The sequence below is a fragment of the Camellia sinensis genome, chromosome 2, assembly GCF_055761805.1.
Source record: "Camellia sinensis isolate YWXY chromosome 2, ASM5576180v1, whole genome shotgun sequence".
Taxonomy (NCBI): domain Eukaryota; kingdom Viridiplantae; phylum Streptophyta; class Magnoliopsida; order Ericales; family Theaceae; genus Camellia; species Camellia sinensis.
The window spans coordinates 32,456,897-32,471,931 of NC_138962.1; the positions used below are offsets into that span (position 1 = coordinate 32,456,897).

Sequence of the window (15,035 nt, forward strand, 5' to 3'; positions counted from 1 at the left end):
ATCAATGTGATAAAGTTTTTAATTTTTAGATTCATCCAACAACAGTAAGTAGAGAAAGTGATACCTTGTAACAACCTCTCTAATGTGCAAGGAAGTAAGTTAGAGGAGACTTACATGGGCTTGAATCATGTACATGGTCCGATTCTGATCTAATGAAACATGAGCAGACACAACATCCAGCTTGTGCTTCTCCAACAAATAGCAGATAGCAGTGAAGAGTCCAGCCTTCTTCATCGAGCACACGCTATTCTGTGCATGATCACCGCACACATTCAAGATCACATTTGGAGAAGTCCAAGTCTGGAATAGAGGAGGGAACCGAGAGAGAGACACTGGCAGTGCATTGGATGAGTTTGAGTTTGTGTTGTTTGAAGAAACTTGATCGGCCATGAAAGCCTCCCTCAAGTCCATGGGAAGCTTTTGTGGCGTGATTATGGACGATTGACCATCGAAGTTCATGGGTGTCAAGCCATGGAGCCTTTCCAGCTTTTGCCTTTGGAGCTTTTGAAGAGTTTGTTGTAGGGATTTTATGTGGGTCACTGCTTCATCCACAATTGTGGACTTGTCTGCCTGTACAAATATTCAATGTGAACTATCATATGGTTGATGAGAAGGCAAAATTCAAACAAAATGGATGTGGGTAATTGTAGTTTCATCATTTTTTGAAATCAAATGCCCATCAGTTAAGTATTTAATTTTTTAAAAAATACTAATATTACACAATTTTGAATGAACTTTTTATATAAATATTTTGTTTGTATATTATTTTTTGTTTGAAGTAGGCCTTAATGACCCTCTTCTTATATCACAATAAAATGTTAGAATAAAAAATGTATAAATTTAGTTTTTGAGTATGGTCAAAGCACCAAATTTAAATGTATCTCATTCAAATTTTGAAAATTTTCTAAGTACATGATATGCGTTATGTCCAAGACTCATGTGCTTATCCCAAAATTTCTTTTTTACTTTGGGAGAGTCATATATAATCGCATTAAACCATTTTTGTAAGACTAACATACACATGCACTTCCTTTTTAATAAAGTGAACAAAATCCACCAGTTATCGGTGTTCTAATAAATACCAGTTAATTGAAACTTTGTGTTGTGAGAGGAATATAAAGTTATCAATTTCTCTACATATGCATAGAAATTAATAACATAATTAGATACATTTTTTTTACATTAATTGCGCTAAAAGTTTGTGTTTGATCTTGTAATCAATTTTTCATAAAGTTGTAGGTCATCCACATTAAGAAACAAATGGAAATTGATGAGGTTTATGAAGTTACTCGAAAGGATTAATGGGAACATTCAGTTGAACTTTAAACCCCCCCTCCCCTCCCCCCCCAAAAAAAAAACCATAACTTAATGAATCCATAACTTCACTAATAGCATTTTAATGATTGATAGTAATGAATAATTGATTTTTCATTGAATAAGTGTCCCATCACCCCATGACAACCTTAAATATAGACTTGACGAAAAGGACATCCTCAAATATTATCACATTGATGAAAAGGACTACTCTCTTATATCTTTCTCATTAATTTCCCTTTAAAGGAAACAAATTGAAAAACTTGAAAGCTTAGTATGTAAAAAATGATTTGCCTTAATAAATTAACTTTGAGAAATAGAGGGGAGAGAGACTCGAACAAAAAGGTGGGAAAACACCAAAATTAATCATAAAATTGGACGATTTTTATAAGTAGTGTCTAACTCTTTTATCGGTTTTTATATTTCTAAACTTTTTCAAGATAGAATAACCTAGCATGAACAACTACTTAATTATCATTCCATATGCACACATCAATCTCAATCTTGAAGAAGATGTGAATGAATTACCTTGGGAGGGAGATGAGGGAGCAAAGCATGAAGATTAGAGAACATGTTCCTCATCTTCTTCCTTCTTTCTCTCGCTGTCCATATATGTATGTCCAGGGTGGGCAAGTAAATGAAAAGAGTTACTTAGCGTGATCTAGGGGCTTAATGATTGATAACGCCTAGACCTTCTACGTGTTTTAAAATAAAATAAATTTAAGAGAAAAAAAAAGAAGGGGGTGATTATGATGATATGTATACAAGCGTTATTTGGCTTTTTGTATTCAATTAAAATCATTAGTTTTGTTGTCGTGACGTGAAATATTAGTTTTGCGTTGTCTTTAATTTTGAGTTCCTACAATAAACAAGAATTTTAAAGATCAATTTTTTTTGTTTCTGAAAAAATTTTGTTGCAAAATTATTTGGAGATTAATTCCTCTTGTCATAGGATCTTAGCTAAAAGGTCATTCCAAAAAATAAAAATTAAAAAAAATAAGACTTTTGGCGATAATGACATTTTGACAATTAAAATATTTTGCCTTTAAAAAAAATAATTTAAAATTTTAATTTTTTACGTATAACATTATCCCATTTTTTATATGTAAAAAATTGTTTGTATGGCGTCACCAAATTAAATAAAATATTCTATTTTGTCTTTTGTGAGTGATACTTTACTAGATAATAGTCCAATAATAATTATTACAAAAATACAAGCGTTACATATGAAAGTAATGATTCAAGGCCTTTGTGGCCATGCTTTTGTGTGTAATTGCATGCACTTTACATATTTATTGGCACCACCATCAACTGCTGCTGTGATATTAATCGTCTTATTTCTTGCTACATTTCATGTTCCTCTCTTCCCCCAATATTTACCATTGTCATATAATTTTTTTCATGAAAACAAAAAATAGAATGTTCGGAAATGAATTGTTCAGATATATATTCTGTTCAATTGTTTATATCTGAGTCATTATTTTTTGTTTAGAAATTTATGTCTACAAATTTAACTTTTGTTTGAAAATCTATATTCAAAAGACAAATAGTGTATACAGAAATTTTATGTAGTCTACAAATAGTATTACCCAATAAAAACTAGTGAAAATATATAATTAATATATTTAACAAATATGTTTTGTTTGATGGAGTAGCATGTATCATATTATTAAAATAAGCCTCATTTTTAATTTTAATTTTTTTTTGTTGTTTATTATTAGTCTAATAATACACAGACACTACTGAGATTTTTCTTACTGAAACTGCTTCCCCCCCCCCCTCTCAAAATCAAGTAATGGTGCTATGGTTCAGTTTTGGTTTTGTCGGTTTGTGAAATTATACAGTCAAATGACAATCTAATAACCATCTCCAACGGTGAACCAAACCTGGCATCAAATTTAAAATTTGGTGAAAAATCCACTTTTTTAAGCTCCAACGGTTTCATCAAATCGATATCAAATCCAGAATTCAGCAAAAATGGTACCAAACTGAGTGCAGGCGAAGCATTTCACCAAAGCACTGTTCCTAACTGTTGGGATGAGACGAACGGGTCGACCATCCGGTTGACCAACCGGTTAACCAACCGGTCGCCCCGAAGAAAGTTCAGACCGTTCACAAAAAGGTTCAAACCAGTCCAAAAAAAAAAAAAAAAAAAAATTTGCCTAGGTGGTCGACCACTCGGTCGACCGGCCGGTTGACCACCCGGTCGACCACCAAAAGTTCAAAAAATTCAAAAAAAAAGGTTCAAAAAGGTAAAAAAAAAAAAAAAAAAAAATTTTTGCCGTTACCGGTTGACCGGCCGGTCGACCGGCCGGTCAACCAACCGGTTGCCCAGCGCAAATTTGATGAAACGGATTTGATGTTGAACCGTTGGAGCGCGAAGTATCAAATTAAGGAAATGACCCTTTTTCGACTCAGATTTGGTGAAACATTTGGTACACCGTTGGAGATGCTCAAGATGCTATATAAGTGAAATTGTTTCACCAATTATTATATATGGTTAAGATTATGTTTTGTGATTGATTCTGTGTTTAGGCTTATTGTTATTCAAAAGCCTATATTTTTTATGAATGCAATGGAAGCCTTAACATATCAGCGTTAAAAAATAAAAAGGGCACCTTCAGTTGTGTTTTCAAACTTGTTTTTTGAAAAAAAAAAATTACAAATTAATTTGACAAAAATGAAAATAAATAATTATTTTTAAATTCTTAAATTTTTTTTTTCCAAACAGAAAGAAAGCACAAAAAAATAATGAATATTTTTTATTTTTTAAAATTTTAGTTAAAAAAATAAATCGTGAAAACTCAATCAAACAATTGTTGCAGTTTAAGCTTTCTACTCTATTGTTTTTTTTTCGATTCCCCCCACCCTGTGTCGACTGTGAAAAAAATCTTTTCAAGTTCAATTATTATTGACTCATTAAAAATTTGTTTAAAATTAATTTCTGATACACAAACATAAAAATTAAACGCATTTTAAAAGTTGTTAATTTTTGAAATTAGGCTCGAACTCATTATAAGCATTATTAAAAAATTTAAAATAAAATAAAACTAAACTACTTATACTCAACTGAATCAAAGTTGATTTGAAATCAACTTAAATAAATTTTTTAAAATTCAATAATTTTTAAAATCCCCAGTAGGTAGACATAGAAACAAACACATAAGAATAGTGTTACCAAAAAAAAATTGAATAATAATATGTAAGGGTTGTCTTAAATGGTTGGTGGGTGTACTCCTCACACAATTATTCAAGGTTCAACTCTTGGGCTAGACCAGGCCACAAGAAAGAACTTTCTTGTGAATTACTTAATCCTATCGTGGATGGCATGCCTTTAACTGAACCGGAGAAGAAATTAGTCAATGTGCACTACTTATCGTTGAACATGTTGTTTAAATTGGATAATTGAAACAAAATAAACAAATTCATGCTTTATTAAATTAACTAAAAGAACATCAAATAAAACCATACTTAATAAATTACATCATAGAGCATAAACATGAAACAAGACTAATATAAGAACATATTCAATCTGAATATGATAACAAAGAAATCAAACCAAATTTTGTGTGATACCACAGTGTCCTTAAAACAGATTAGCCGTCTCACCATGGGTGCTGGAGAAACGTCGACTTCTGTCTCCTAGGATAAGATGGTTTAAACCGACTAACTCAGAAGCACCTTCTGTTAGCTTTGGCGAACTGACAATGGCAACACTCTGTCATAGTAAGAAATTTCTAGCAAACTGACTAAAAAATGGAATAAACAATTTTCTGTGTTTGAGACTTGATAGGAGGGTCTCAATTTATACATGTATAGGGGAGAGAGGAGAAGCCTCCAGCCTTTATGGCTGATCACTAATGCACCATTAACCTTTGCAATAAAGGTAGGAGTTGCAAACCCCATTAATGCACTAGTAAACTCTACAATAAAAGCAGAAGTTACAAACCCCATTAACTCTTTCATGAAGCTAACTTCATGGGACAATTTCTCATTCAATTCTCAATGGTTTTTGGCTATTCTATTTATAGTGTAAAGATCTCATTGCAAAGTATCTAGACCCACTTAGACCTAACACAATAGATGGTTGAGACCCACTTTAATATTTAATTAAAATCACCAAAAAACCATTTTTTCCAACAATCCCCCACATGAATAAAAATTGACCGAATGACTCAACAAATGGACACTGTTCAACAAAGACTCGGAGAGAGAGCACACAGACTAACCCTGCATCAGAAAAGGTAGCTGTTAGCCTTAAACCTTTCGTAGTGACAACCTATCAGATTTACTGGCTAACTAGTGAACGTGATGTCTTAAACTGTTCTGCCGTTTGTGTAAACCGAAACAATAGACCTCACACAGGAGTTAGTCCAACCATTGTTCTTGTTCTCACTTGTGTGTTCGGTATGGCCTTAGAACACTAGCCTGGTTCAGTGAGTGGTTTTAAAGAATTCAGCCTTACCAACTCTTAAAGAAGCGACCCCACTTCGCACTCACATAGGTGACCTATATAAGGTATCTCATTTATACCCCGGTTGACTATCATATGACTTAGGTCATTAAAAGCATTAGCTTAACCTTTTATCCCCATCGGGTATCACTGTACAAAGGAATGGGCAAGAGGATTTACCTCTTCAATGACTCATCTATTACACGAAATTAGGTTGTCCCTTTGAACCTAGATCTTGGGATCTCCAGTCAACTACGTTGGGTTTTCCATTCCGGCAACATTACTAAAGGCCTTAACCCCATTCCTCTTGACGACGTTTCTACTAACTCTTGAGTTATCCCTTTGGTTAGCGGATCCGCAATGTTGTCTTTAGACTTTACATAGTCTAGAGAAACAATTCCATTATAGAGTAGTTGTCGTATAGAATTATGACTATAGCGGATATGTCTTGACTTTCCATTATACATATGACTCTATGCCCGTCCAATCGCCGATTGGCTATCACAATGAATACAAATAGCAGGCACAGGTTTCGGCCAACGTGGAATATTCTCAACGAACTGGCGAAGCCATTCAGCCTCTTCAGTTGCTTTATCCAACGCAACAAACTCAGATTCCATCGTTGATCTCGATATACACGTTTGCTTGGAAGATTTCCAAGACACGGTTGCCCGTCCGAGGGTAAACACATAACCATTAGTGGATTTGGAGTCTTTTATATCAGATATCCAGTTAGCATCACTATACCCTTCTAGTACTGCTAGGTATCTAGTATAATACAACCCATAATCCCAAGTGTAGCGTAGATAGCCTAACACCCGCATAATGTCTCTCCAATGAGTGACATTAGGATTACTCGTGTATCTACTAAGCCTGCTAACAGAGTAAGCTATATCCGGCCTTGTACAACTCATCAGATACATCAAACTTCCAATGACCCGAGAATATTCTAACTGAGAGACACTTTCACCATTATTCTTGGTCAAATGTAGACTCACGTCTACCGGTGTCCTAAACACACTTGTATCTGATTTACTAAATTTTTCAAGTATCTTCTCAACATAGTGAGACTAAGAAAGTACAATACCACTAGATGTTCTGGTAATCTTAATACCTAGAATGTCATCTGCAAGGCCCATATCTTTCATGTCAAACTTTGAGTTTAACAATCTCTTGGTAATTCGAACCATTTCATCATTACTACTAACAATGAGTATGTCGTCTACGTATAGACACAAAATGACATAACCTCTGTCAGTGTCTTTGACATATATGCACTTGTCACACTCATTGATTCTAAACCTATTTGACAACATAGCGTTGTCAAACTTCTCATGCCATTGCTTAGGCGCTTGTTTCAAACCATATAATGACTTGACAAGCTTACAGACTTTCTTATTTTTCCCTGGAGCTGAAAACCCCTCGAGTTGTTCCATGTAGATTTCTTCATCTAAATCTCCATTTAAGAAAGCTATCTTTACATCCATCTAATGTAACTCTAGACCATGTAAAGCGGCTATCGCAATCACCATGCGAATGGATGTAATTCTTGTCACAGGTGAATACGTATCAAAATAATCCAGACCTTCTCGCTGCCTATATCCTTTGATAACTAGTCTAGCTTTATATTTATCAATTGACCCATCAGCCTTCATCTTTCTTCTAAAGATCCACTTACTCCCCAAGGCCTTACTGCTTGGGGGTAGTTCAACCAACTCCCAAGTATGGTTCTGTAATATGGAATCAATTTCACTTTTAATAGCTTCTTTCCATAAGGGACTTTTTAGTGAAGTCACCGCTTCATGGAAAGTTCGAGATTCTCCCTCTAACATATAAGTCAAGAAGTCCGGGCCAAAGGACTTGGTAGTCCTAGCCCTCTTACTCCTTCTCGGCTTATCTACTTTCTCACCTTGATCATCTACTTGATTATCATCTTGATCATTATCTTCAAGTTCCTTCTCAGAACTTTGATCCTCTCCTCGAGTTCGGCAAGGAAATGTGTTTTCAAAGAAAGACGCATTCCTTGACTCCATTATGGTATTCTTGTGGATATTTGAAAATCCATTTTGAGAATCCTGGTTACAAAAGTTTAATGTTGTCTATATTTGTTGGGAGTTATTATGAGTTACATTGGCCTATTATAGTGGTCAGTTAACTAGTTATGGAGATTACACGTTGCACCGAGGTTACTAATGATATGTTCTACTAGCATTCACAAGTACATAGAACTTGATTTGTGTAATACTGAATTGCGATCTCTGCTCAATAGATTCTTTCATGCTTGATTACTATGCCTTCAATGACTCATCATGTCTGAATATTGCACTGTAGTGGCACATAAGTTAATTCTTGAGTGGTGTAGTGTGATTGATTGTTGTTGGATAGATGTGAATATGTTCATGTTTGTGGGTATTATTTCTGAAAATCCTCACGAGACTTTACTCGTCCACTTGGGATAACTTTGTGGTCTAAAGGCATGTTGCATACGCCAATACAACCGTTTTTTCTACGAAAGAGGAGATAGTTAGATTTTGTTTAAGTTTATTTTTCTTTCTTTATTCCTTGCTTGAGGACTAGCAAGTTGTAGGTTTGGGGATATGATTAAGGCCAAATTGTGTAACACTGAGGTCGTTAATTAGTTTCCCTTAACTTTACTTGCTTGTCAAACTATACATTTTATATCTATTTAATGGCAATCCAGTTTGTACACAGTGGAAGCATAAAAATGAGCAAAAATGTAGAGAAAATTGCTTCCCGCACGTGCAGTCTTTACCTCGCAGCAAACAGGGCCCCAACTTTCCCGTAAGTGTGGAGGGTTTTTCTCGCACGTGCGGTGACATTTCCTGCATGTGCAACCGTACCTCAAAAAACATGTCCAATGTTTTAAACCTGTTGAAAAGAAGATGATGTATAAAAAGGCAACAAAAAGGTTGGATTAGGGTTCTGAAAAAAATTTCAAGGAAAGGGGAGGCTAGGGTTTGGAGAGAGGGGATTCTCAAGCTTCAAGAATGTCTCCTATCAGAGCTTTTTCTCCCTCCACCTCTTCGCACGCCTCCATGAGTGTCTAGACTCTTCTTTTCTAGGGTTTTGATGAAACCGTAGCCAAGTAAATATGTTTTCTTTTATATAATGGTTTGAACAATTGTATGGTTCTCAAGAAGTTTTTTAATATAATTTTTCATTATATTTTTGAGTATTCTGCTTTTCTGTAATTGTTGAATACTTTCCATGCAATAGTTTTCTATTCTTTCATGTTCAAGGTATGAGACGAGTCATACTACGAGAGACGAGTCATGTTGCTACCCTAATTTAGAGCGAATGACTCGTACTACTTTGAGATGGTTTGTGCCTATACATTAAACATGTTAATTCTCTTGATAAATGCTTCGAACTTGTAGTTGTGAAATATTATTTAGTTCGAACCGTCACATAATTGAGTCTCAAATTGAAGCCTTATTTATGTAATTAATAGTGAATTCATTACCCTAGGTTTTTCTCAAAATTAGTAAATTTCAATTTCACTTTTAATTGCTCAGTTTAATCTCTTTATTTAATTTAATTGTCATTAGGTTATGAACAACTATCTTTTTCATCAAAATTAATTTAGGAATTTAACAATTAAATTAGTTTAATTTCTCGTTTGTTCCTGTGAATCGATACCTGGACTTACCATTATTCTAAGGAATTTGGTATAATTTAGTGTTTATATTTGGTGTATGAAACGACCCATCAATGTGTAAGATTATTATGACAAAACAAACACCATTTTAATAAAACGTGACTCACCCAAGATGAATGTAGTGTTGGGAGTACTAAAAAAAAAACCGATAAACTATACAAGGTCTAAGGTCTTGAATATGTACGCCAAGTAGTTGATGAGTCCCAAGATTATGATTTCGAATCTTTTTTTTACAATGAGTTTGGTCATGTAAATATAAATCATTCAGATACCTCTCATTTGTAAATTGATTTTTAAATATGAGTTCTATTCTATAATTTTTATCTTATGGTATTAGAGCAAGCCACAACGTCTTAACCTTTTTTGAGAGAGTTTGGTAAAAAGATCTTACTTTCACCAGGAATATCGAAACCTTTCTTAACCTTTTTTTTGCCAATCCCAAACAGGACTTTCCATGCATGTACAGCTTGGGCCATCATGAATTGAGGTTTAGTTTTTGAACTCCACTCTCTGATATAATAATGATGATATGGGTTGAGTGAAAAGTCATGTGATGAACTCTCTCTCACCTCAAGATAGATATCTGTGTAGTTTAGAATGAGTATGGTTTGGTTTAGGAGTAAATTAAGCATTAAATTGTTATTTGTGGTTTTAAATAATTTAGAATCAACTTAAATCGTAAAAGTCTTAGAATCAAATTAGAATGAGTAAGGAAAATGCAGTTCGAACCTTATCACCAGATACAATATAATCACAAAATATTACTTACAGCTTATTCAAGCGTTAAACAATGTCATTATTTTATAAACAATAATGATTAAAATAATTGTTTAGAATTAGCTTTACTATTATAGCTTATTTTGTCAATTAAGTTAAAAATCAGCTTTTGACTTTTTTAAGTCACATTGCCATTCTATTTTTTTATATGTTTTTTTTGAAAAAAAAGAAGTCAAAAAAATAAAAAATAAAAAATAAACTATTAACTTACTTTCCAAAACAAGCCTATATAAGAACACGCTTGCCATGACATGCTAATCAAGTACTTAATATTTACAATAAATAACAAGTTTTGTTATATGTATATATTAATATGGTCAAGTTTGGTTTCAAATGATTCCGTAACTATTAAATTATAGACAGGTCAAGACCAAACCGTGCATTGAAGAAACAAAACCAAATCGTGCAATTTGGTTTGGATTAGACCTTTTTCAAATTTTTTAATAAATTATTATTTTAATATATATTTCCTTTTTTTCTTTTTTTGGAGCAATAATCTTTTTTGTGATTATTTGTGTCAAACTAGTCTGAATTTTTTTTTTTTTTAAATTTAAATTTTGAAAATCTCTCCTCTCAAATCGAAAGAGTTTTTTTGGGTAAATAAATCAAAAAAGTTACTTAGCGTGATCTAGGGATTTAATGATTGATAACGCCTAGATCTTCTATATGTTTTAAAATAAAATAAATATAAGAAAGAAAAAAGGAGGGGGAGGGGGTGATTATGATGATATGTATACAAGCGTTATTTGGCTTTTTGTATTCAATTAAAATCATTAGTTTTGTTGTCGTGACGTGACATATTAGTTTTGTGTTGTCTTTAGTTTTGAGTTCCATACAAATAGTTAAAGATAGTTTGAAATAATTTAATTAAGGCCTCGTTTGGGATGCTACCTTTTTAGCCAATTAGTCAAAAAGTTACTAAATTAGCCAATTAGCCAATTAGCCAATTAGTCATACTAAAAAGTCAACAATTACGGCTTCTCTCTACTTTTTACACAGCTTTTCACAATTAGTCAAAAAGTCATCCCAAACATACAAGTTTTTTTTACCTACCTTTTTAGCCAATTAGCCAAAAAATTACTAAATTAGCCTGTTCCCAAACAAGATCTAAGTGTATTTTTTTATTTTTTATAAAAAAAATATGTAAAAAAATAAAATAGTGATATGATTTAAATAAGTGTACCTATTTAGAGAATACAAACAAACTCTTATACTGTGCCGTTTATCTAATCTATAACCTATATAAAAGAGTGTAAGAATAGTATAACGCGGTCTAACGCTCCTGCTTGCCTCTGCTTGCTTTCTAACGTTTTCCAAGAGACCTGTGTTGGATATAAAAAGTGTATAAGCTTGGTATAATGCTCCTACGAAGCGGTGGAAATTGAAGAAAAGTTGAGCTTATACATACACACAGGTGCAGTGAAAAGAATGCAACTCTCAACCTGCGAAGCGGTGGAAATTGATTTCTCCTAGAAGATTCATTTGTTCGGTGCACCGCTCGGATAACAATTGATTACAAAGCCATGTCTATATATATATATATAGATAGATATGTGTGTATACCCTCTTGGTTGAAAGAAAATTTCATTTAAACGCAGCTACTCCTCTGCACCGTTCTAACGCTTGAGCATTCTCAATTATCTCAATTGCCCCTGATGTTGCTCGTGGATGAGTCCAAGGCGAAGCTGGTCATCCATGATGTTGCAACCCTCAGTATGAACAGATGTGCTGTCTTTACACTGTACTATCCACGTGGTTGTAGAGACCTACTTCATCTTCCAACCGATCGATCAACCAACCAACCGGAAGCCACCTTCTCTACCTCCTAGAATTTCCTTGTTCAGTGCCATAGCTATGGATGTGTCATATTTGAATCATCCGTCATTGCTCCAACTGTGGACCATCAAGAGAGGAAATCACCGAGGTACAACGCGTGTTGCCGATTGACGATTTCCTTCCTCAAAACTACTACTAAGCTGCTCGTCCATGGCGGTGTGACTGGCTCTGTTCTGGTGGCGTCAATTCCATGTGCTTAATGACAAAGCCTGTAAAAATCAGTTGGTTGAAGTCGGTATCCAAAATCGTTCCCTTAACCACAGTGTATGCAATTTTCTCTTTGTTATATTCGTCCAATCTGTTACTTTGCATATTGGTAGAGTTTTGCATGCTATGTTCTTTTGCCGTTTTTGTGTAGTTGAATTTTTGTGCGTGGAACACTTTGCACAACATCTGTTTGACAATATCCTCATAAGAGCAACAAAAATTAGTGTATAAATTTTTTGTGTGTGATTGAGCTACCCATTAGAACTACTTGATATTCTAATTTGACTCTTAAGAGTATTAATATAGACTGAAGATGTGACATGCTAATATCGATTTTAAGATTATCATAGCAGCATACACAAGAGCCAATATTATGGAATAGTTTTTGCTAAATAAAGTATAAAATTTAACTTGTAAAAATGCAAGAAGAGTAAAAATATTTCACTGATATTTTGTAGTAGTTTGTTCAATTTTATTGTGCTATCATAACATGAGATTCTATTTAATGTTTGTGGTGATTTTTTCTTCTTTGTGTGTGTGTGTAGTAGTAGTAGTAGTGGTAGTAGTAGTTTCTTTTTTGTTTTTTTATTTTGTGGTTCACTATGTTCATTATCCATTTAGCATTTTAGGCAATTTGTTTGAGGGGCACAGTTGGCCATCTTCGACCATGCCATGAGACGCCTGCTGATAGAGCAATATTAAAAGATACTTTCCAGGTACTTTATTCAATTTGATGATCAAGTCCTAAACATATTGAGGAATTCTATTTTTTTGGTTTTGATACGTGAAAAAAGGTTTGATTATCTTTGAATTTCTATGGAAGTTCTCGATTTATTTGTGCTAATTTCAAAGAATTGAAGAGAATTTTTTTTTTTTAATTTTAAATTTGTATAATCAAATGGTTGGTTGTATTTATTGAATGTTTGAGGGTTATTTATCTATAGGATTGGAAGACTGAAAGATATAAGGAAATTATCAAATCTGGAACTGTAAGTACGAAGTTGTTTATTCTTCATTTATGATTACTTGTTAGTTCATTTATGTGGGTGATTTTCAACAGAGGAACAAAAAAACAAAACACCAGCAACTTGGAGCATTGGAAGTTTTTTTTCTCTGATGACTGTCCTACTTTACCTGAGAGTTCCAAGGAGGCGGTGGATAGCAGACGGTGTGGTTTGTTGTGTTCCTCAAACAATGATGCCATGAACAAGTATTCTCATTCCCTTCTAATTTGAGAAAATCCATGTTTAATAGTGTAGAGCTTGTATGAACTTCTTGTTGGTTCATTGTAGCTTTACGAGTCTAATCATGGTAGCACCATAATGGCTAGCTTGATTTGAGGTCCATGTGAAGTTCTTTTATTGAAGAAAGAGAGAGAAGATCACATTTGGAGACTGGGGCAAATGATCAACCACTTTTCTGTGTAAGTGCGTTTCCTTGTTTCTCAAATATGTTCCTTTGTATCTCTATTGTTGCATACAATTTCCTTTTCTATGAAATTTGCATGGTTTAGAGAAACCTCCTGTGCATGTTTACGGTTTGTGTTTTTGCATTGCACTTTTGTTTGGTCTTCTTCTTATGGTTCAAGAGTGTGTTTATCATTTATTTTTAATTATCTTCGGTCAGGCAGAGATCATGGTGTACATCATTTTGGCAAGTCACAAATCATGGTGTACATCAAAAGTTGTAATAGATAAGAAGCATTCTTAGTCTGATCTGACTTTTTTAAGGTTCTTATATTATCACTCTAGATTATCCATTGTAATATTTTATTGTTACTCATTGCTTAATCATTTGGCTGCACAGTTTTGCCATTCATGTTAAATATTCTATTTGTATTCTTCATTTGCTTTTGATTGGGTTGGAGACAGTTATCAAATTTTACACAATCATGAATTGGCCATGTTGTTTTGCAGGCAAAGAACCGTTGGTCATCATTCACACTACAGCAAATGTGGCATGGTTTGACAAGAATTTTGCGTAGATTTTTTTTTTTTGTATACGAGGTATTGTTACCAAATATGCTTGATTATAAGATAATAAAATAGTTTTTTTAATAAATTTACTTTATTAAGTTTAATGAATAATTTCTAAATCAAATATATATATAAAATGCAAGAAGGTAGGCTAGATCTCTATTAAACATATAATCGTGAATTTTCTTTGTCCATATTTAATTGTTTAACCATGAATTACCCTTCATCTGTTCCTTTTTTGTATTTCCGTAATCAAGATTTTTTGGGTTGATTTTTATATTATTTTGCTTTGCAAAAAGCACTACACAAGTGGAGTAGCAAATGCAGAGGGATCAGATCTATTTGTTGTTTTAATCTCCAATAAGAAGAAGCAGGTAATTGATTGTTTGCCTATTTAGGGATTGTTTGGGGTGTCCTAATAAGTGCACTTTTTATCTTTTTGGACTAAAAAGTCAAGGAAAAAAATATGAATGTTTAGGTTAACTTTTTGACTTTTCATGAAAAAATGTGTAATAAAAAATTGTAAAAATTGGTTTGTAGAGGAAAATTAGGATTGGGAGTTGTGCAGCCGTAATTATTGACTTTTGGTGAATAGTGTTAACTTTTTAACTTTTTGAGTAATTTTTTTTTACTTTTTGGCTTTTTTTACATACCCCAAACTTGGCCTTAGTACATTTTTTGACTTTTGACAAAAAGATGTGCAAAAAAATAGAGAGAAGATACGATCCAAATAAATGTAATTATCAAATAACCCAAACAACTCCTAATGGAAAAAGAGCATCAAATTGTTATG

At 33.4% G+C, this 15,035-nt stretch overlaps 2 protein-coding genes and 1 long non-coding RNA gene across 11 annotated transcripts in view; 1 reads left to right on the forward strand and 2 right to left on the reverse strand.

Moving 5' to 3' along the window:
- The window catches only part of LOC114266388 (E3 ubiquitin-protein ligase MBR2-like), a 282,653-nt gene that overhangs the window by 207,912 nt on the left and 59,706 nt on the right, over window positions 1–15,035 (reverse strand). The window lies entirely within an intron of this gene.
- On the reverse strand, window positions 100–7,800 carry LOC114266383 (transcription factor bHLH95-like). The gene is made up of 3 exons (XM_082917322.1): window positions 7,446–7,800; window positions 1,843–1,964; window positions 100–570 (listed from the first exon to the last, which is right to left on the reverse strand). The coding sequence occupies exons 1-3, from the start codon at window positions 7,798–7,800 to the stop codon at window positions 100–102; spliced, it is 948 nt and encodes a 315-aa protein (XP_082773448.1).
- Window positions 11,445–14,327, forward strand: LOC114288761 (uncharacterized). Of its 3 annotated transcripts, none has more exons than XR_014350430.1 (6): window positions 11,445–12,323; window positions 12,888–12,982; window positions 13,211–13,255; window positions 13,327–13,476; window positions 13,559–13,689; window positions 14,183–14,327. It is a non-coding gene; the product is annotated as an uncharacterized LOC114288761 (long non-coding RNA). The 3 variants fall into 3 exon arrangements; XR_014350432.1 differs by having other exon boundaries at window positions 12,896–12,982; XR_003638394.2 differs by having other exon boundaries at window positions 11,445–12,982.

Coding starts and splice junctions, on each gene's coding strand:
- LOC114266383 (XM_082917322.1), bottom strand. CDS start 7,800: ATGGAGTCAAGGAATGCGTCTTTCTTTGAAAACACATTTCCTTGCCGA. Junction 1,965..7,445: donor AAGCAGTAAGGCCTTGGGGA/GTAAGTGGATCT, acceptor GATCACGCTAAG/TAACTCTTTTCATTTACTTG. Junction 571..1,842: donor TCCCTCATCTCCCTCCCAAG/GTAATTCATTCA, acceptor ATATTTGTACAG/GCAGACAAGTCCACAATTGT.